This window comes from Crotalus tigris, unplaced genomic scaffold (genome assembly GCF_016545835.1).
Source record: "Crotalus tigris isolate CLP2741 ecotype Arizona unplaced genomic scaffold, ASM1654583v1 scf7180000024473.799607, whole genome shotgun sequence".
Taxonomy (NCBI): domain Eukaryota; kingdom Metazoa; phylum Chordata; class Lepidosauria; order Squamata; family Viperidae; genus Crotalus; species Crotalus tigris.
This window is the reverse complement of record NW_024100644.1, coordinates 622,713-645,921: the sequence shown is the minus strand read 5'-3', so window position 1 is coordinate 645,921 and position 23,209 is coordinate 622,713. Positions and strand designations below refer to the sequence as shown.

The 23,209-nt window shown below is 37.4% G+C and overlaps 1 protein-coding gene and 3 gene segments (V, D, J or C); 1 reads left to right on the top strand and 3 right to left on the bottom strand.

Annotated features, from left to right (window-relative positions):
• Positions 1-251: 251 nt before the first annotated feature.
• On the top strand, positions 252-3,971 carry LOC120303650 (vomeronasal type-2 receptor 26-like). The gene is made up of 4 exons (XM_039333340.1): positions 252-1,046; positions 1,639-1,866; positions 2,346-2,472; positions 3,067-3,971. The coding sequence occupies exons 1-4, from the start codon at positions 252-254 to the stop codon at positions 3,969-3,971; spliced, it is 2,055 nt and encodes a 684-aa protein (XP_039189274.1).
• A 3,832-nt stretch (positions 3,972-7,803) lies between these two features.
• Positions 7,804-13,698, bottom strand: LOC120303649. The segment is given in 3 exon segments: positions 7,804-7,843; positions 13,199-13,517; positions 13,630-13,698. Coding segments are annotated over 3 exon segments (405 nt in total).
• A 5,944-nt stretch (positions 13,699-19,642) lies between these two features.
• LOC120303648 lies at positions 19,643-20,191 on the bottom strand. The segment is given in 2 exon segments: positions 19,643-19,989; positions 20,099-20,191. Coding segments are annotated over 2 exon segments (393 nt in total).
• Positions 20,192-22,188: 1,997 nt separating this feature from the next.
• On the bottom strand, positions 22,189-22,709 carry LOC120303647. The segment is given in 2 exon segments: positions 22,189-22,532; positions 22,620-22,709. Coding segments are annotated over 2 exon segments (390 nt in total).
• Positions 22,710-23,209: the final 500 nt, after the last annotated feature.

Below are 23,209 nucleotides of genomic sequence, written 5' to 3'. Positions count from 1 at the left end.
GCATTCCTTTTCCTGTTATATTGGGTTAGGTTTAGGGTTATACTGGTTTTAAAAAAGAGCAGGAAGAACTGATGAAGAGAGTGACTAATTCATGGATTGATTATCCAAATGTAGTTTCTGAAATAAAGTAAATGGATGTTCCTTGTTTTTTTTTATGTATCATTTTTTTAAAAAAATCTTACATTTCTTTTTAGCTTAGTTATGGTTCATTTGCCTCAGAAGACAAAACACATCCTCTTTCCTTTTATCGCATGGTCCCAAATGAAAGTCTCCTGTATAAGGGTATGGTCCAATTGCTTCTACATTTCAGATGGACATGGGTTGGGCTCCTTGCTGTGGATGATGACACAGGCCAACAATTCTTGGACATCTTGGAAAAGATGTTGCATGAAAATGGAATCTGTTCTGCTTTCAGAAGAATGCTCCCTAAACAAGGTCTCTTTCTTCCACTTGATGAACTTGGAGATATGGCATCAATTATCTATCAAACCTTCATGGATAGGCAAGCTAGAGCATGCATCATTTATGGTGAAAGTATGACTCTTCTGTGGCTGAGTACTTTAGTGCCTCTAGCAGATCTTCAATATGGAGCAAACATATCTCTTGGAAAGGTATGGATTACAACTTTCCAGATTGATTTTACAGTCACATCCTTCATTACTCGTAATTTTTTTAGAATTTTCCAAGGGACTATTTCCTTCTCTATTCATTCAAATAAGCCTCTAGGGTTTCAAGCCTATCTTCAGACCATAAAGCCTTTTAAGAAAGATGGAGGTGGCTTTCTGAAGAAATTCTGGGAGCAGGCCTTCGAGTGTTCATTTCCAAATTTGCAAGAAGCAGATGATGTTTCTGGGATATGCAATGGCAACGAGAAGTTAGGAGATCTTCCTAGCCCTGTTTTTGAGACGAGCATGACTGGTCACAGTTACAGTGTGTACAATGCAGTCTATTCCATAGCACATGCTCTACATGCTATGTTATCATCTAGATCTCCATACAGAGAAATAGTGGGAAGCCAAAGTTTTCATGATCTCCAACCTTGGCAGGTAATATTTCAGCAACAGTCCTTTATAAAGCTATAACTTGCTCCCACAGAACTGAAACAGTTCTTTTTGTCCAGGTGATGCATAGTGATTTTACTCATTGAGGTATCAGATCACTCCAAGGTCTAGGAGAATTCAAAAGAGGGTTTGGTATATATGCAAAGGAACTACTTGTGATTTTCTGGTAATATAGCATAAGAGTTGAAAGATTTCTGCTTCGTATGATTGCCTAATGAAATCTTGAAGTAAGGTACAGTGTAATAAAGTCACAAACAAATTAAATGGATGTGAAAGAATGCACTGAGCTGTGTATCAATTCATGGCAATATCCAAGAGTAATTTGGAAGAAGGATAGAAGCTGTCCTTGCAAGTCTCATGAAAACGTCAGACTGGAGACGGCCAATTATTTGCAGAAAATAGCAGTGAAAGTTATGGCTATTTTGAATTACACATTTTCAAAGCCCCCTTTTCCAGTTCTGCATCACTATACAACACCTGTATCTACTGAGAATTCTTGCCCCAAATTCTCTATATTTGAAGTACCTCGGGAGATATCTCTTGAATCCATCAACTTCTCTTTTCCTCTTTCATCTAGCTCCACCCAGTTCTTTCAAGCATTGGGTTTAACAACTCAGTTGGAGAAACAGTGTCTTTTAATGAAAAGAGAGAGCTGGTTGCTGAATTTGATATTGTCAATTTGGTCATATTCCCCAACAACTCCTTTATTAGAATGAAACTTGGAGAACTGAATCTTCAAGGTTTTGAAGAACAAGTACTCACCATCCATGAAAATAACATTTTCTGGCCAGAGTTTTATAATCAGGTATGAGTTCTGATCTTAGAGATGGTCTTCATTTTTAATGGAAGGTATGGAGGATCTTGAGGAAAAGGCGGAAGAGACAATCAGACATGACAGGCAGGAGCCCACAGTGGCTCAATTGTTGAAGGAGGAAACTTAGGATGGATCTGCCCTAATATCTATGGAGAGTCTCAATCGTGCTTGTCTCAAAGGTTCTTTTTCAAAAGGCAACTAGACTATGTTTTTCCTTGAGGAAGAAGCAAAACTTCATCCATTCTGATAGTTCTGATAATTCTTCATCAGTTAGAACTGATGAAACTTCTTGGATGAGAAGCAAAAGGTCTTCTTCCTCAAGGAAAAACATAGTCCAGTTTCCTTTTGAAAAAGCACCTTTGAGACAACCTACCCTAATGGATCAAGTATAGGAAGAAAATGGGACCATTTGGATTCTGAATTGTCATTTCCAAAATTTTAAAATATCAATCATCTTTTTTTCTGGTTAGACAATTCCTCTTTCTGTGTGCACAAATTCCTGCAAACCAGGTTATCATAAAAAAAAGAAGGATGGGAAGAAATTTTGCTGCTATGACTGTGTCCAGTGCCCTGAAAGAATGATTTCAAGATGGGAAGGTGAGTTGATTTTTACTACAAATGGTTTGTAGGAGGAATGTACATGGTCCAAAAATAGAAGTTATACAATAATTTGGCAAATGAAAGAAATAAAAATGCATTAGTTTTCCTTGAATGAACTTCTTTGTTTCCTCTTAATTAATTTTGGTTACTATAGAAGTTCATATTACTAACTCTTCAATAGCAACATTCTCCTAATATAGTCTTTCTCAATATGATGTTCTTCAGAATGTGTAAATTTGATAGATACGTGAAAGTAATTTGCCGGAATTTTTAAGACCAAGGAAAATCAAAAGTAAATAATAATACAAGAATCTTTTAGAAGGCCATATTTATAATGGACGAGAAAGAAAGAGGAAAAGACAACAGAAAATATAAAGACAAGTGGTTGTTCAAGCAGGAAACCCTATAAGATTTCAGATAAGTGGCTATACAGTCTCTTCTTAAAAGCCTCCAGTGATGGATCACCTACAATTTCTGAAGGCAAGTCATTCTATGGTTAATTGTTCTCACTGTCAGAAATGGATAGAGGCTTCCGCAGAAAACATACTCATACAATCATATATTAATCCAAGTCTGTTTATCTCTTTTTAGACACGGTCAATTGTTTCCATTGTCCAGAAGATCACTATGCAAGCAGAACTAGAGACAGATGCTTTCCTAAAGTAATAACCTTCCTTTCCTACACAGAACCTTTGGGGATTATTCTCTCCTCAGCAGCCTTTTGCTTTTCTTTTACTACAGTCTTGGTACTTGGAATATTTATTACATACCAAAATACTCCCATTGTCAAAGCCAACAACCGAAATCTCACCTACATTCTCCTCCTTTCCCTCCTCCTCTGCTTCCTTTCTTCTTTGCTATTTCTTGGAAAACCTAACAAGGTGACCTGTTTTCTCCAGCAATCTGCTTTTGGCATCATCTTCTCAGTAGCTATTTCTTGTGTGTTAACCAAAACTATCATGGTAGTTGTAGCTTTTATGGCTTCCAAACCAGGGTCTAACATGAGAAGGTGGCTTGGAAGAAAAGTTTCTATCTTCACTATTCTTGTAAGCTCCCTTATCCAAGCAGGCATTTGTGTGGTGTGGATGACAACTTCTACACCTTATCCAGATTTGGATATGCAGTCACTAGCCAAAGAGATCATAGCAAAGTGCAATGAAGGTTCTATCATCATGTTTTATTTTGTCCTGGGCTATATGGGATTTCTATCCATCATCAGCTTCACTGTAGCTTTCCTCGCCAGAAAGTTGCCAGACACTTTCAATGAAGCAAAGTTCATTACATTTAGCATGTTGGTGTTTTGCAGTGTTTGGCTGAGCTTTGTGCCAACGTATCTGAGCAGTAAGGGAAAATACATGGTAGCTGTGGAGATCTTCTCTATCCTAGTCTCCACTGCTGGGTTACTTGGTTGCATCTTTTTCCCCAAATGCTATATAATCATATTGCATCCTGAACTGAACACTAAGGTACAACTGATAAAGAGGAAGAAGACCTGAGATTCCATGTTACATTTTTTTCCTATGGGGAAGCCATTCAGCAGGAAGACTTAGATAGTCCAGTTTCATTGCTGGATTAGATATGTGCCTTCAACTGCAGTTATGTACTTGAAATTAGTATTCTTTATAAAGTACAAGGAATGAACTAAACTGTGGATGAGCATGGTCTTCTCTGCAGGAAAGCAATGAACTATATTTTAATTCACATACAGTAATGGTCCTTGCTTGGTTTTGATGGAGATCAACAGCATTTTAATGTAACTTTTTTTGAAGTGAAGTATGTTAAAGATGCATGAGATATTAAAACTATGGGTTTTAAGGAGAGTTCCCATGCAAAAATAAACATTTACAGCCTGGCTTGTAAGGAGAAACACAAAGGGGGACATTAGAAACTGAATAGTTGTTTTCTCTTCTTTTTCCCCTTCCTCTTTGTCCCTTTTTTCCTCTTTATTTTCCAGTATTTTAATTGGAGTTAAATTTGCTTTATCTTCAATTCTCCTTTTTTCAATATGTACAAAGAACATTAAGTGACAATTCAGACTTCAAAGCTGAATGCTTAAGACAAAAATCTTTATTTGCAACAAATATATAATGAAGTCTATAGAATTTTTTTTCAAAGTTACATTCACTTCTGGGTGGAAAAAATATATACCATATTTTCCAGCGTATAAGGTGACCCAGTGTATAAGACAACCCCCAACTTCGGCGCTGAGTTGCATGCCTAGAAAGTCATCTTATACACCGGAAACTACCATTATTTCCAGCATATAAGATGACTCGGCGTATAAGATGACCTCCAAGTTTGGCGCCGATTTCAACACTTTGGAAAGTCGTCTTATACGCCGGAAAGTACAGTAATTTACATTTATTAACACTAACATTATAAATATAATTTATATAGTTATAATAGTTTTTGTCTTTTTAAATCCTCATTGTCCTAAGTTATCCAGGCACTGGTGTGCTAATCATTTTAAACATCATTGTATAAATAGTATTGTGTCAAAACAATACAATGTAGTATGCAAGTTTCACAACAATATAAATAAATATAGGGCAATATTGGAAGAAGGATTGTTTGCCTACCATAGAAGAATGGATGCTTAAAGTGTCAAACTTAGCAGAAATGGCTAAGATTTCTGCATATTTGAAGGATTATTCACAAGAAAGATACATTTCAGTTTGGAGAAAATGGATAGATTATATTCAGAATAAATATGGGACTAAAAAGTTTCATTTATTTTATGAATAAATTTTAGAGTATTATTATTGTTGTTATTATATTATTATTATTATTAGTTTAGAAAAGTGGAAATTTTATGATATTGTGTTGTTTAGATATTAGGATTTTAATTTGTTTATATGATTAAGTTTATTCTTAAATTGTTTACTTTGTGTTAAAAGAGAGTTAAAGCACATTATATTTGTTTATCTATATAGTTGGTTAATGTTAGCTAGATTATGATTATTATATTTATTACCCTGTGTTCAGCTCTAAGAAGTGGGGGAGGGGTCGGGGGGGTCGGGGGTTGGGTTTGGGATATATTTTGTAATTTTTTGTAAAACTTTTCAATAAAAAACAATGTAAATAAATAAAACGAAATTGCTTACAAAAAGAACTGCAGATTTTGATACATAGTGATTCAAAGTAATAATATTTAATCTTTAAAGAATAAAAATGCTGATATATGGATGTTCCCTTGTAACTACATTGAGTAACTCCAATGTATATGAAGTATATCAGACTTGCAACAATAGTCTGCCCCCACCTACTTGGTGTTTGAATATTGGTGTTGTTATTGTTTTGGACATAGAGATGAGATCAATCAATAGGGTTAGCATATTTAGATTTCTTTTGCCTGGAAGATAATTTTTGACACCATTTCTTTCTCTTTTATTTTTCTTCTCTTTTTTGATCATGGTGATGATAATCAAAGTAGTATCATTTTATTAACACTGTTTTATATTTAACACAATAGAAATGGAATAAAAATATGTGCTGAATGGATTTTATTTATTCTGTGGGTGCAATTTGGGGGAAGTTAACCAGATGATCCTCATTTGCAGGTTAATAATGGGAATGAAATACAAATTTCAGTGGGAAAAAAAACACTTGCATAAAATATCTGCATTTTGATATATTTCCTATTTAGCAATCACTTCTTAGAAAATTAAACTAAATAAATCCCCCCTCATCAACACACTACAGTGATTTTGGAAAGCACAGTTTTTGTGGTTTATAAATTTCATCAAGGAACAAAACAGTGAAAGAAAATTTTGGTCATGCTCCAAGAAAATGTTTCCCTTCTTCCTTCTACATTTTATTAATCTGCAGTCTAATGCAATTCCTCCATATTTCATTTTGTTGTTGTTCAATTGCTAAGTTGTTGTCCTACTCTTTGTGACCTTTGTGGACTCCATGGACCACAGCATGAGATTTTGTCCTCAGACAAACATGTGCCATAGATTAGGATGGATTCTTCCTGGTGCATCTGCTTTCTTCCAAATGCTAAAGGAAATGGAGTCTGGCTTCCCAGCATGCATTTGTTTTGGGAGTAAGAGCTGATGGGTAAAAATCCAAACAATACAGATTGGTATTTGACCCCTAGCCACTAGATGGGTCTACAGAACAAAAACAGTATATACACATATTATATGCTGGGGCCTGACAAATTTCTTGAGAAATTAAGTTCTCTTGAGGCCATTCTCAGTGAGTTTTCAAAGGAGCAACAAAGAAAATGATCACAATTTCAGAATATTAGAACTACAGAAACTAGTTTTTCCTTGTCTCCCACCACCCAACCATTGGCATTCCATGTGACAAGCCTGCTTCTTGTGTGAAAGATGGGGATATACAACCCCTGAACTTAACAACCACTGCTTAATGACTGTTGAAAGTTATAAGTGATATACAATTGGTCCTCAGACTTGTAGCATCTCCATGATCACATGATCAAAATTACTAACAAGGGGCAAAGCATCAGTGGAATTAAGAATTTCTATGTCTTCGATATACATAGAAAATCAGCAGTACCTGCTCAGCCAACAATCTTAGTAGCTGCAGAATTGTTCATTGCAATGTGAGGGTACCAATGTGTGTTCGGATCTCCTCGTACAAAGATAGCTAGGCAAATGATTGAAGTCTTGGAAATGGGCCCCTTGTCAGTCAACAGGAGTGCGTATCAGATATTTAGGAGCTGAGGGCTTGGCAGCACAGAGAAACAACAGCCAACAACTTAATAGCTGGCCATCAACAACTAACAAGCCATCTATATTAACAACATCTATAGATTATGCAAAAGAGACAGTCAATAAGCCCACAAGACAAACAGATTCCAGCACCTCTCCACCAGTAATCAGTGCTCAGATCAGCAAAGATTAACTCCAAGGTCAACTTCAGACCATCAGTCAAGGAAGCAACACCTCAATCAAGAAACTGCCACAGAGCAATCAGTAAACAGCCCAATCAAAGAATCCCTAAGACTGCCCCCACCCACACAGACAGGCAAGACACCAGAATATAAACAGACAGCAAACAACACTCTTTACTAGCATTGATAGTGAAATGTCTGCAAGATAACAAGCTCAGAGATCACCAAGGACCCCTCAACTAAAAAGCCACACACAACCAGGCTTCACGTAAATACTACGCATAGAATAACCCAAAGCACACATTCTGGTAGACACAAGTTCCCAAGGATGGGCTCCATCACAAATCCAGAAATTTGAAAGACTAAACCTCTGGTCTCAATGACCAATCCAGACTGGATTCTAGACCTTTATTGCTTTTAGTGATTATCTACTTCAGCTTTTGGGAAAGAAGGATCCTCATTAGTTAGCCACAGTGGAAGAAGACAGTTTTATTTGTCCCCTTCCTTTAATATCATAAGCCACCAAAATTTAAATAAGTAAACAGCACATAAAAGATGTAAACAATTGAATAATTGAAATTTACCATAATTGAATTATTGTAACATTTAAGCATTTCAATTTGCCAGAGAAAATGGAAGTTGCTGTGGAGGAACTTGGATACTCAGATTCTTGAAGGACCAAATGTATTTTGACACCAAGGGAAAACTATTTTTTTATTTTAATTTTTAATAATCTCAAGGAAATTGTTGGATAATCTGTCAATATCATGGCTGCAACCACAGATATTACTTCAGTCTTGATCAGACATCATATTATAAAGCCTTATCATTGATGCCATGATGTAAGGGGTTCTATAGAACTTCCCCTCACCATCCATTCCAAAATAACTTTGCAATTTTAATTGCCTTCAATATCAACACATATTTCTCAGGCCTGCACATATTCTGTATGCCTCAGCTTAATCCCAAATTCTTCAGTTCTTTTTAATACTTTGCTCATTACCAGGCCAGGTAACATCTTCAGCAGAGTTTAGGGAATGTCAGTGTTAGTGCTCCTCTGTTTATAAGGGCTTCATGTGTGGGCATGTCAAGTGAGGGTCCTGTGATGGGTCATGTGTGAGTTATCAGCGAGAGGGTTGTGGTGATCTTGTGATGGGGAGGTTACATCAGGTCAAAGTCACTGGGAGGTGCTGGTGGGACAGGAAGGGGGGCTTGCATAGGTTGGTTGAGGGTTGGTGCTGTCTCTGGTTGGCTATGCAGTTGATTTGGATTCTGAGGAATCTTTTCTGAGGTAGTCTTTTTAGAAACTGTTGTTGTATATTCATTCCGTTAAGTCTCTCTCTCTCTCTCTCTCTCTCTCTCTCTCTCTCTCTCTCTCTCTCTCTCTCTCTCTCTCTCTCTCTCTCTCTCTCTCTCTCTCTCTCTCCCCTCCCAAGATATACAAGCGGAGGGAAAATCTAATGCTCTGTTTTACTTCTTATAAAGAGTGGTGCCTATTAAAAACAATCATTTAGAATTAAATGTATGAAGAGCAGGACTTTACTTCAGTCTTTTGTCTTCTAATTTATGAATCCAAATTCCTATTTCTGAACAACGGTGAACAGCTGCTGTGAAGAAAGGAATATTTATGTGCACTTCCTTTCACTGTGCCTGAACAATAATAGACTGCTGTGTCTTCAGATTTGAGGTTGTTCATCTGCAGATACAGCTGGCTTTTGGCATTGTCTCTGGAGACAGTGAAGCGTCCCTTCACTTTGTCTGAATAGTAAATACTAGCTGAACTTGTTTGTATATAAGAAATCCATTCCAATCCTTTCTCTGAAGCCTGTCTCACCCAAACCATCCACTTGCTGCTGAAGGTGAATCCAGAGCCTTGGCAGGACAGATGGAGGGACTGTCCAGGCCTTCTCATGTTCCCTCCAGACCCCACCAACTGGGCTTCAGATTGGACACCTGGAAAGAATAGGATAGGATGGGATGGGATGGGATGGGATGGGATGGGATGGGGTGGGGTGGGGTGGGGTGGGGTGGGATAGAATGGAATGGAATGGAATAGAATAGAATAGAATAGAATAGAATAGAATAGAATAGAATAGAATAGAATAGAATAGAATAGAATAGAATAGAATAGCTTTATTGGCTAAGTGTGATTAGACACACAAGGAATTGTCTCCGGTGCAGAAGCTGTTGATGTACATGCAAAGCAACAGAGTAATAATAATCATAATAATGATACCAATAAGAGAGGATAGTAGAGAACATAACAAGTATAATAATAATGTTACAACCATACAACATGGGTTAACCGAGAATTAGGGATTCTACAGACTGATGGCACTTGAGAGAAAAACTGCCTCTGGGTCTAGTTATTTTGGCATACAATGCCCTATAACAGCATCCTGAGGGGAGGAATTGAGACAATTTATGTCCAGGATGTGAGGAGTTTGTAGATATTTTCTCAGCCCTATTTCTGATCCGTGCAATATACAGATCCTCAGTGGAAGGCAGGCTGGATGCAATTATTTTTTCTGCAGTCCTAACTATACGTCAGACTGTTTAGTTGCTGTACCAAACCGGATAGTTATAGAAGCAACAATGACAGACTCAATAATTCCTCTGTAGAACTGTATCAACAGCTCCTGGGGCAAATAGGTTGTATAAGCATAACTGCAACCAGAAAAGAAGAATCCTCTTTTTGCATGAGAAAATTTACCTCTGTGAATTGTGAGCAAGAATGCCAAGCTTAGCCAAAAAGCCATCTTTGATCAGTCAGAGGAGAATTCTGTGGAATGCATTCAAACCTCCATAAACTCTAAAGGTTTCTGCATTTAGCCCGTAGAGAAAGCTGCTTCACTTAAAAAGGAAACTGTACCCGAATTTACATATCCCTACTAATAAAAGGACTTCTCAGTTCTTATTCTCCACATTTCTTTGATTGTAGATCAAAGAAATCATTGATCAAAGAGGTAACTCAATTCAATTATATTACTTTAACTACTAGGAATTGTTTAGTGGTTATTGGTTACTTTTCTTTACTTTTTTGTTTTTTTAAAAAAAGTTGTATTGCTTTTATTTTCTTAAACACTCTTCATAACAGTATGGACTGTTTAAAGGAATGCAGAAAAACAGATAGAATTTCCATAAAATGCCTATCAAAAATGAAATATAACATCTCAATACTGAATGGAAATGGTTCAAACTCAATTCCACTATCCAGAAATTGAATAAACCAAATACTATTGGTACAGCCCCATGATGGATTAAACAATGCTCAATAAAACTGGGATATTGAGATATTTTTCTTAAAAGATAATTATTCTAAACACGGCTTTACTTTACCATAATCTGTTGAACAATTGGAAGTGGATAGAAACATTTTTCTAATATTAAGGAATGGGTGGTAAGTGTGCTGATAATCTACTTTTGAAATGTTTTCATATTCTAAAATGGCTTAATATTTTATCAACAACATATTGTCTGGGTTTCCAACATTTAACTTACAAATATATGTTAAATTCCTTTCTCTCTACCTCATTTTTCTAGCCATTGGTAAAAAGTATCCCATATTCTAAAATATACTGAATCTTTTTTCTCTTTCATTTTCAGTGTCAATCTATCCATTTATGCACAATCTATTTTTTTTTAATTAATTCTTCCTCTATTGGTAAATCTTCATTTTTCCAATGTTGAGTGAATACAACTCTTGCTGCAGTTAATACATATAAAATTAGATATATACACTCTTTCTCATAGTTTCCTATAATTATGTCTAACAAAAATAATTCTGGCTTAAAATCTATATGTTTTTAGTAATTTTCTCTAACCATATGTGCATTCTTTTTTTTATTTAAAAATTTTATAAATTTATTTCAATATAAACCCCCCACCCCTTCCCCCCTCCCCCACTTCCCAGAGCTGATTACAGGATAAAAAATAAAATAAACAAACATAACCTAACTAACATTAATCAACTATACTATCAATCAAAACCATAACACACTTTAACTCCTTCTCCCAACAAACCATATGTGCATTCTTGACCAGAATCTTTTGGCTTTGGGGCAAGTAGAACTATACATTTCTATATGGTCAAGGCACTGAGTAATTTTTTAGTTAGTTTCTTTTCTAAATGAGGTTTCTATAATGTATAAAGTTTTATCATTATAAACACACCATTTATAATAATGTTGCTTTTTTTGATAGTCTGTTATATTTCATGGATAAAAAATACAAAAGTAAAAGATAAAAATTTCCCTGTCTAGTCATGTCTGATTTCTGGACACAGTGCTCATCTCTATTTCTTGGCTGTGGAAAACCAGTGTTGTCCATTTTCTGTGGTAATACAGCCAGCATGATTATACACCAGAGGTGGATAGAATGCTCTTACCTTCTCACCAAAGTCGTACCTATTGATCTATTTGCATTTTCATGCTTTCAAACTGCTAGGTGGGTAGGAGCTGGGCAAGTAATGGGAGCACACCCCATTGCACAGAGCTCAGGTCTCAAACGCAGCTGTCAGCACCCCAGCTGAAAAGCTCACCGTATTTAACTGCTGAGCCATTACACCCCTCTAAAAACATATAAGAAAAAAATACAAAACAAACACATGAAAAGAACTACAAGCTTCTGATTCTCAAGTCGCTTCAAGAATGAAGAAGGGCTTGTGGTAGTGCAGTGATTAGAATGAAGTATTGCAGGCTAATTCTGCTCACGGCCAGCAGTTCGATCCTGACCGGCTCAACTCAGCCACCCATCCTTCCAAGGTCAGTCAAATGAGGTTCCAGATTGTTGGGGACATTGTGTTGACTCTGTAAAGTGCTCAGAGAGAGCTGTAAAGCACTGTGAAGTGGTATATAAATCTAAATGCTATTACTATGGTTATTGTTTGACCTGGAACAGCCTTGGAGAGCCAGTGCCTGTCAACAGAAAGAGAACAAAGTCTGAAGGAAAATTATATATGGCAGATCCACAACAGTACTGGGCCTTGGGGCAATTATGGGAAATGGTGCAAGGCAGCCTTTTTGGATAGCAACTGTAGTGCTAAGGCTGAAGTTTCTGCTTGTGCCTTGATTCAGGCCAAGAATTGGCATTGCCACCAAATATCTATGCCCAGGATCCTAAATGGGGAATGGGGGAGATATAGAGAATTGTTTCTCTTTTTTTTCTATGGGGGTGGAAGTTAATTGTGACATGCCAGAAGAATCGACTTAAACATTTTCTGAAATTTGGACATGCCAAGCCTAAAATATTCTCTATCAGTATCATAGCTGTTGAAGGTGAAGATGGAGACTTGGCATAACAAAGGGAGAGACTCATCAGGCCTTCTCGCATCCTGTTCAGCCTTTACCACCTGTCCCTCTGATTTGATACCTGAAAAGGGGAAAAGAAAGAAAACAAACTGAACAGAATTTAATGAATAGAATCACAGTTATCACTGATTTTTTTTAAAAAACAGCAGGGATATCATTTAAGTCCAATAGCAACAGCACTTAGACTTATATACCGCTTGACAGTGCTTCACACCCTCTCTAAGTGGCTTACAGAATCAGCAAACAGCACTACAATAGCAATAGTGAGCATTATTCCCATTCTTTCACCTCCGAAGTAAAGCACACATCCACGTATGGTGACCAAGAAAAGAGAAACTGGATCAGAAATGATTGGTGTCATTCAGCTGATTGAATATAAGCAGATTTTCTAGTCTGCCAATGGAGAAAATGAGAGAGAGCTGGTTCTGCTCATCTGCAGGGAGAGCTAACTTCCTTTGTTTTAAATTGAGGTCATGGAAGCTGACTCAACTTGGATGGCAGCCATGAACATTGAGGGATTTTGTCAAGCTTCAGTGTAGCTTCTTCTCACTGTGATCCTCTAGCACAGTAATATACAGCAGTATCCTCTGGTTTCAAGTTGTTCATTTGGAGATAAACCATGCTGGAGGCATCTTGCCAGGAGATGATGAAACGGCCTTTCACAGAATTGGCATAGAATTGGGTGCTCCCATCTCCAGGATCATCTATCAAAGCAAGCCATTCCAATCCTTTCCCTGGAGCCTGTCTCACCCAGCTCATCTCATAGCTGCTGAAGGTAAAGCCTGAAGCTTGGCAGGAAAGAATAATGGATTCCCCTGGCCTTCTCACATCCCCTCCAGATTCCACCAGCTGGACCTCCATTTGGACATCTGGAAAAGAAATATTGATATGTACATTTTAAGTGTCCGGCTTCCTCAAGTCCATCAACCTGAAGCATATTAGAGCTTGTTACGTTCCTACTCTGTATGGAAGAACCATTACCTTTGATAACTGCTAAAATGGAAATGAGCTGGAGCAAAATTAACATTTTTCTTTCTCAGTGGAGACCTTCCAGGCAGACAGGCTTTTACTCTCTAGCCACAGCCTAAAAAGGTGGGAGAAGATGTCATATAAAGAGGAAGGCTATGTCTGTATTTGCATATACTTCAGGATAAAAGAGAACCAGAGTTGGCTGATTATAGTAACAACACTTTTTGAAAAAATCTGAAAGGATGCATACTGTTACTGTAAGTTCACCAAAACTACACTAAATTTTCCATTTAATGTACAGTAGTTTTGGGCATATTTGTCTGTAGGAATGTATTTTGATCATTGTTACACCAAAACACAGCTTTTAAATTATTATTTTTTAAATCCTGGGAAATTAGATTATAATTTCAGATACTACAATGAATATTATACTATTTTTTCCACTTACTGTGCTTCTGGGTATATTTGTCTGTAGGAATGTATTTTGATCATTGCTGCACCAAAACACAGACTTTTAAATCATTTTAATCATCATGTACTATAATCTATTTCAGATACTATCATGAATACATGTATTTTTGTACATTAATTTCCTTTATTGATTTTTATTGAAACCCTACAAGAATTGACATATGTAAAGAGCACTGATTTTACATGTAATGGTATGCACTATTAGAATCATTCAAGTAGGCTCAATATAAAGAATGGAATTCAATAAGTTTAAAAAAGCAGAATAAGTTTAAACATGTTTTAAATGTGTTAATATTATGAAATATTATATCCACAGCTTACTTATATCTCTAGGTTGGTTATAATGTTTCAGACTGAATTGAGATGTGAAATTAATGCAAATAGCTTTATTAGGTTTGAAGAAGAAGAAGAAGAAGAAGAAGAAGAAGAAGAAGAAGAAGAAGAAGAAGAAGAAGAAGAAGAAGAAGAAGAAGAAAAGAAGAAGAAGAAGAGAAGAAGAAGAAGAAGAGAAGAAGAGAAGAAAAGAAGAAGAAGAAGAAGAGAAGAAAAGAAGAAGAAGAGAAGAAGAAGAAGAAGAAGAAGAAGAAGAAGAAGAAGAAGAAGAAGAAGAAGAAGAAGAAGAAGAAGAAGAAGAAGAAGAAGAAAAGAAGAAGAAGAAGAAGAAGAAGAAGAAGAAGAAGAAGAAGAAGAAGAAGAAGAAGAAGAAGAAGAAGAAGAAGAAGAAGAAGAAGAAGAAGAAGAAGAAGAAGGGAGATCTGCTATGGCTGCAAAATATTCATCAATCTCTCTCTGGGTTCATCTGATATATAGTGCTAAAGACCTATATATTGTGCTAAAGACTGAAAAGAAGACCAACTTTGCTCTTCTCTGATCTCCACTGTCTTCTTTGCCTCTGCATTTCATACTTATAAGAATCAAAGAACTGTTTCCTGTTTTTGTTCAGATCCCAAATAAACTTCTCTCATTGTGTCTTCTCTGGAACAAAAATAGACAGCTGAGTCTGCAACTGACACAGTATTCAGCTGAAGGTAGAACTCATTCTTGGAGTTGTCTGCTGAAATTGAGGCACGGTTCTTCATGGAGTGAGAATACCATTTGTCCCCATTATAGGCATGTATTCCTGTAACCCATTCTACACCTTTTCCAAAAGGCTGGCGGAACCAATGCCAAACATAGTTCTGAGTCTGGAGGGAGAACCCGGTCACTTTACACACCAGCCAGAGATTATCTCCAGGCCTTACTACTCCTGCGCCAGTTGAAACCAGCTGAACCTCTGAGAAGGCCCCCTTTGGAAAAAAGAGAAGATGAGAATGAATATAAGAGCTCTATGGTGTGCCATCTAAACCACTTCTAGAACTTATACTTACATTTTTGCACCAAAAGAAAGGAAAACAAACAAAATAAGATCTTCATTGTAAATCAAAGAATTCTGAACCTGGATCTAAGAGAAACACTGAAGACTCTTCATTTGGGTACAACCTTTTGAAGAGCCAAGAACAAGTTTTTGAAGGAATTTGCATGACTTTCTCTTCCCATCATCCCTTAGAAGATATAAAAGTTCAGCAAGAGAATTGTGATAGAGGGATACAGGGATATGCTGGTGTTGTATTCATGGCTGGGATCACTTCATAATGATAAAGAATCCATCAAGCTTTTAGAATAGGATAGAATAACAGAGTTGGAACGGGCCCTGGAGGTCTTCTAGTCCAACCCCCTAATCAGACAGGAAGCCCTATACCATTTCAGACAAATGTTTGTCCAATCTCTTCTTTAAAATTTCCAGTGTTGGAGCATTCACAACTTCTGGAGGCAAGTTGTTCCACTGGTTAATTGTTTTAACTGTGAGGAAATTTCTTCTTAGTTCTCAGTTGCTTCTCTCTTTGGTTAGTTTCCATCCATTGCTTCTTGTCCTGCCCTCAGGTGCTTTGGAGAATAGCTTGACTCCCTTTTCTTTGTGGGAGCCCCTGAGATATTGGAACACTGCTATCATGTCACCCCTCGTCCTTCTCTTCATTAAACTAGACATACTGAATTCCAGCAATTGTCCCTTGTATGTTTTAGCCTCCAGTCCCCTAATCATCTTTGTTGCTCTTCTCTGCACTCTTTCTAGAGTCTCAACATCTTTTTTACATTGTGGTGATCAAAACTGGATGCAATATTCCAAGGGTGGCTTTACCAAGGCATTATAAAGTGGTATCAACACTAAACGTGATCTTGATTCTATCCCTCTGTAAATGCAACCTTTCAATACTCCTTCTTCCTCCTTTTCTTTCTCAACAACAACCCTGTGAGGTGGGTTGGGTTGAGATAGAGTGACTGATCCAAGGTCACTCAGCCACTTTTCATGATAAAAGCTAGATTAGAACTAGAGCATCAGAAGTATATTTTTGGGGGGAATTATTATGCAGGATGAAAGAGAGTTTTCTTCAACCTTCAACAAAACTATGCAGATATCAACTCATTGATTAAATAAAGTTTTTCCAAAACTTTGCTTTTCAAACCCAAATAGAAAAAAAAAGTTAACCTGGGAATTCTTAAGTTAGGGAGAAAACTTCGAAATCAACAGGAATGCTGAAACTGGGTTTACAAATGTTGTAAATCAGAAGCAACTAAAGCGGACAGCTCCCTTGACCAAAACTGTAGGTTGAATGCCATACAGACCAACAATGTTGCACCAAAGAGTTATACTTATTCAAAAACCAGAAAATGCACATATCATATGTGAGGAAATTGTTGGTAACCTCAAACCACTGGTATATAGAACATGGCAAGGGAAAATGACTGGAATCAGAATGTTGTGGTTTAATTATGAATGTAGATGTGAAAGAAAGGACAAAAAAGGAAGGAAGGAAGGAAGGGAGGGAGGGAGGGAGGGAGGGAGGAAGGAAGGAAGGAAGGAAGGAAGAAGAAAGAAAGAAAGAAAGAAAGAAAGAAAGAAAGAAAGAAAGAAAGAAAGAGTTATGTTTACAAGATAATGATACAAAATTTTAGGAAATAGTTTCCCAAGGCAAGAGATAAATGGAAGTAGTAACAGAAGCACAGATTCCATTTGACGTTTGGTATAACTTATTTCTAAAATAAATTTGAGTATATCAGAATATCAAACCCACACTTAATGAGTACAGGTTTATTAAAATATTTATTAAAGTGGTCCCTAGTAATTGCTGCAGAAGCTAAAATAATAAGTTCATATCCAACAGCTGGCAAAGCCCTGGGAGAATATATGTTGCCACGCGAAATTTTTAAGACATTTCCTGATTTGTTGACACCTCTACTCACCCCCTTGTTTAGTTGTATTAATGCTACTGGACAAATCTCCCAATTTTTAAAAAGGGAGATTCTACAGCCCTGCCAACTTTCATTCTATAAGTTAATCAACAGAAAGTGTGTGTGTGGGGGGGGGGGAAACAGGTCTTCGTTATAAATAGGTCTGAGCAGGATATAAAGGTAATATTAAATATGATTCATTAGTGTACTGCTCACGATTAAGCTTTTGAAGTAATTATCATGAGTTTCTCTTCCCACGATGCCTTAAAAGACTTTCAGAGAGATAAAACTGTGACAGAGATTAGTATAGGGATATCTTAGTGTTGTATTAATTGCTGGGATCTACCCAGTGGTGGGATTCAGCCAGTTCGCACCACTTCAGCAGAACCGGTAGCTAATTTTTTGTTCTCCAGGCCCAGAATGGACTTCCAGAAGTAGTATCCACTGGTTGTTCACATATTTGAATCCCACCACTGGATCTACCATAAAGATAAAGAATCCATCAAGGTTTTGCCCATCTCAATACCTTAGAAGGAACAAGTCAAAAGTCACCTCATGGTTTAGTGGTTTTCTGGTTGAATGAGAAAGGGAAATAAAAGTAACTGCATCCTAAAGTCAATTCAATTTGCACTACATTTAGCAAAGGACCATTGGAGGGAACTCTTCTTGGGTCTGCCGAGAGAACTGTGCAATTTTTCAAGCAGGGACTGGAGAAATAATGTTTAATGGGGTTTTGCAGACAACTCTGCGTCCTAGTGTAAAACAAGGGGAGGAGCAATAACAGGTTTAATTTCTGCTTGTATTCTAAATCTAAACAGTGGAAATGAGTCTGGGGGAGATGATTGAGTTCCAGGAGATCTGCAGAGATCTCCTAAAGAAAGGTGAACAAGTAGCCAAAGCTTTAAAGATGCATGTGCAAGAATTGGGTATGAATTAGCCAGCTGCTGAATCAGCAATTCGATATCAAGTGTCTTATTTCAAATTTCTCTCCTATAATCTGCCAGATGTATATCCCAAATATGTTTTTTTTCCCCAAAAGACAATCTGACTTTCATGTTTTTTTTTAAGAAGTTTCTTCTCTTGGATGAGAAATGAAATATTTTCAAAGAAACAAAAAACTAAGGAAGTCCAATTGCCTTTTGAAGAAAGCATCTTTGGGACAACCATGACCTGTATGAATGAACATGAACAGTAGCAGGAATTGAATATGTCTAGTTTAATGAAAAGAAGGACTGGGGGGGGGGCATGATAACAGTGTTCCAATATTTGAGGGGCTGCCGCAAAGAAGAAGGGGTAGTAATCTTTTTTCCAAAGGACCAGAAGGCAAGACAAGAGACAATGGATGGATATTAGTCAAGGAGAGAACCAACCTAGAACTAAGGGGATATTTTCTGACAGTGAGAACAATTAATAGCTTGCCTCCAGAAGTTGTGGATGCTCCATCACTGAGGTTTTTAAGAAGAGATTTAACAGCCATTTGTCCAGACTGGAATAGGATCTCCTGCTTATACATGGGGTTGGACTAGAAGACCTCCAAGGTCCCTTTCAACTCTGTTATTTTGCATGATTAGGAATCTCCAAAGATATTCTGCCAGAAATATGTTTTCCGCAATTTTAATCTGGATGTTAAAAAATAAAATGCACAAACAAATGCATTGCTAAAGGAAAGAGACCCCATAAAACATCTGCATAAGAACAAAGGTGTAGATGGGATACATCTGAATGAACCCATGATTAAGCAAGTATTCTTGTGGTCAGTTTATTTTAACCAATATTACTCAACAATTTCATGGGTGAGAGGATGATCACTCCATCTAGAAAGTACTAATCTCAAAGCTCAAAGGCAATTTGTTGTTTCTGTTTTGTTCTGAGGTGTTTGTGTGTGTGTGTGTGTGTGAGAGAGAGAGACAAACCAGTACAGTCAAGTTAAGCATTTTCCAAATTTTGACAAGCTTAGCCTGAAAGGTCTATCATCTCTATTGTGGTGTTGAAGGTGAAGCTAGAAGCTCAGCAGGAGATATGGAGGGCCTCACCAGGACTTCTCACACCCCTTACAGACTCCACCACCTGAGCCATCAATTTGATAACTTCAAATGAGAGAAGGAAAAGTTCAAATCAAAGGAACCATTAACAGTTGAATATTAGTAGCTTTTCCAGTTCACCAGTAGATAATGAAAGGGGATTGGCTCTACTCATCTGCATGGAGAGCTAACTGCCTTTGTTTTTAATTCAGTGCCTGGAAGCTGACTCAACTTGGACAGCAGGCATCAACCAGTGAGGGATTTTGTCAGGCTTCACCATAGCTTCCTCTCACGGTGAAGTCTGTAGCACAGAAATACACAGCCGTGTCCTCTGGTTTCAAGCTGCTCATTTGGAGATAAAGCATGCTGGAGGCATCGTGCCGAGAGATGGTGAAACGGCCTTTCACTGAATTGGCATAGTATTGGGTGTTCCCATCTGCAGGGTTATCTATCCACGCAAGCCATTCCAGGACTTTCCCTGGAGCCTGTCTCACCCAGACCATCTGATAGCTACTGAAGGTGAAGCCTGAAGCTTGGCAGGAGAGACGGAGGGACCCTCCAGGTCTTCTCACATCCCCTCCAGACTCCACCAACTGGGCCTCCATTTGGACATCTGGAAAAAAATGTTGGTATGTACACTTTAATGTCAGTCTGCTGCAGTCCCTTAACCCGAAGCTTATTAGAGCCTTTTAGCTTTCATCTCTGTATGGAAGAATGATTACCTTTGAAGGCTGTGAAAATGGAAATGAGTTGGAGAAAAAATATCATTTTTCTTTCTCAGTGGAGAAGTTCCAGGCACACTGACTATTGCTCACCAGCCACAGGTTGAGAATCATGGGAGATGGTGTCATATAAAGAGGGAAGGTTAGGCCTGTATTTACATAAACTTCAGGATAAAAGAGAACCAGATTTGACTGATAATACCACCAAGAGTTTTTGAAATACCGGAAGGGCTGTATGAAGGTTAAGTTCACAAGATTAAAAATCACACATACATGTGCCTAACATCTTATAGTTGTCTTTTTCTAAGAGATAGTTTTTTTAAAAACAAAACAAAAACACAACTCAGAATTAATTGGATGAAAGTGTAGCCATAATGGATGACTTGTAAAACCCAGAAATTTGTTAAATTATATATGGTTATATTTTTTTACAGTGATTTGAACATTTTTGACAATTCGAAGTGATATATTCATCTTTCTTAATCATTAAGTGTGTGTTGGCCAATGACATGATCTCATAGATTCTGACTTTTGTCAAGCAGGGACCAAATGATTAATTGCCGCTTAATCAAGTGTCAAAGTTCTTTTAAAAAAATATCTTTGAATGAGTTTAGAATTTGTTTTACATAGACAACTGCCCAACTTTTCAAAGACTAGTTTGTCCCACTTCTACCTATAGTTCCATGGCCTTTTCAGAGGAATTTTTCATTTAATGTCCTTTGGACACATCTGTCTGTAGAAAAATCTTTTGTTTATTGCTGCAACATAATATAGCTTTTTACTCATTTTAATCCCTATAAATGATAATATATTTCATACACTATCATAAATACATGCATATTTGTATATAAATTTCCTTTACTGACTTTTGTTGAAGCATTACAAACACTGGAAATTTAGAAGAAGAAAATGCTTTTATAGGAAATGGCATTCCCCATGGTCAACATAGAATCATTCAAGTGAGCAAAATATATCTCAGAATCAGTGTGATAACATTGTGGCCAACCACACTCTTAATGAGCTGAGAAAATAAATATATAGATGCTGTATGAAGTTTGAGGATATACTAATGATATTATCCTAGGGAAACTAAGCCTGGAAAGATCTTCAGGAGACTTTTGGAGTTGTGAGAGATGAGTCTTATTGTTTATCCTAAATCTGGAGAAAATTTATCTATGTGGTCACTAATGGGTGATAACAAACTAGGTGGCACTTAATCACTTGGTCAATTCAAGACTGTATGATTCTTAATTCTGGTCTTCCAATTCAACATCATTTTAATGAATTATCTTAGAGAACTGCTCAGGGGAAGAGAAGATTCTTTCTTGGTTTCAGAATAACAGAATATTAGAGTTGGAAGGGACCTTGGAGATCTTCTAGCCCACCTCCTGCTCAAGTAGGAAAATGGATACCATTTCAGAAAAATGGTTGTCCAATCTCTTCTTAAAAACTTGCAGTGTTGGAGCACCTACAAGTTCTGGAGGCAAGTCATTCCACTGATTAATTGTTCTCATTGTCAGAAAATTTTTCCTCAGTTCTAGGTTGCGTCTCTCCTTGATTAGTTTCCACCTAGTAATAGTAGTAAAGTTGGAAGGGACCTTGGAGGTCATCTAGTCCAACCCCCTGCTCAGGGAGGAAACCCTACACCATTTCGGACAAATGGCTGTCCAGTCTCTTCTTAAAAACTTCCAGTGTTGGAGCATTTACTACTTCTGGAGGCAGGCTGTTCCACTGATTAATTGTTCTCACTGTCAGGAAGTTTCTCCTTAGTTCTAGATTGCTTCTCTCCTTGATTAGTTTCCACCCGTTGCTTCTTGTCCTGCCTTCAGGTGCTTTGGAAAAATAGCTTGATTCCCTCTTCTTTATGGCAGCCCCTGAGATATTGGAATACTGCTACCTGTTGCTTCTTGTCCTGCCTTCAGGGGCTTTGGAGAATAGGTTGATCTCCTCTTCTTTGTGGCAGCTCCTCAGATATTGGAACACTGCTATCATGTCTCCCCTATCCTTCTTTTCATCACACTAGATCATCACACTTTCATCACACTTTCATTTCCTGCAACCATTCTTCATATGTTTTAGCCTCCAGTCCCTTAAGAAGCACTTTCAGAAGCATTTCGTCTCACTGTGTCTCTTGTACAGTAATAGACAGCTGTGTCTTCAGGCTTCAGGCTGTTCATTTGCAGATGCAGCTGCTCTTTGTCATTGTCCTTGGATATGGTGAAGCGACCCTTGACTTCATCAGAATAGTGAAAAGATGTAGAATCATAGCGTATATGTGCCACCCATACTGGCCCTTTCCCATGAACCTGTCTCATCCAATGCATGCTGTAATCACTGAAGGTGAATCCAGAGGCTTGGCAGATAAGATGAAGTGACTCCCCAGGTCTTCTCACATCCCCACCAGACTCAATCAGGTGAACCTCAGATTGGGCACCTGGAAAGGAAAATACTTCTTTGAGCCCTGTTGAATATTACTAGAAAAATAAGAATGTTCAAAAGAATGCTACAGTGGATAAATTACCTGTAAGAACACTGACTAAAAGCAAGGATGTTGGCCAAAATAACATTTTTGCTGTCCAGAAAGATAAGATGGAAAAGCATGGGAGGCATCCACCAGTTTATGTTGATGGGTTCTGCCTGAGAAAAGTTACATGGCTCATTTAAAGAGGAGACTGCCCACAGATTTACATATCCCTCCAGATAAAAAAGCTATATGTTTAATAATCTCGGGGGTCATGGGATTCTCATTTTTGCTCTTAAATCTCATAACATCATGCAATGAATTAGCTGACTTGTAGGTCATTTACTACAAAACATCCCCAATAGATGATCTCCCAGATCTTCTCTGCACAATTCCAACCAAGTGATTCTTCTAGCCAGATTGAGACAGGGTTTTCCGGTTCTTCTCTCAATTCCAGGTTGATTCTACACAATGAGTATTTCATGGGTATTTCATTTTTTTTTTTTTTTTGCTATACATGCTGAAGTTTGATATTAAAGAAGTTTTGAGAACTCTTGGGGAATTAAATTCTCAAAGGACTTCTATGTTTTTCCTTCAACAATCTCTTTTAATTCTCCAGCAAGCAGCTGAAAAAGCAGTCATGTTTACAG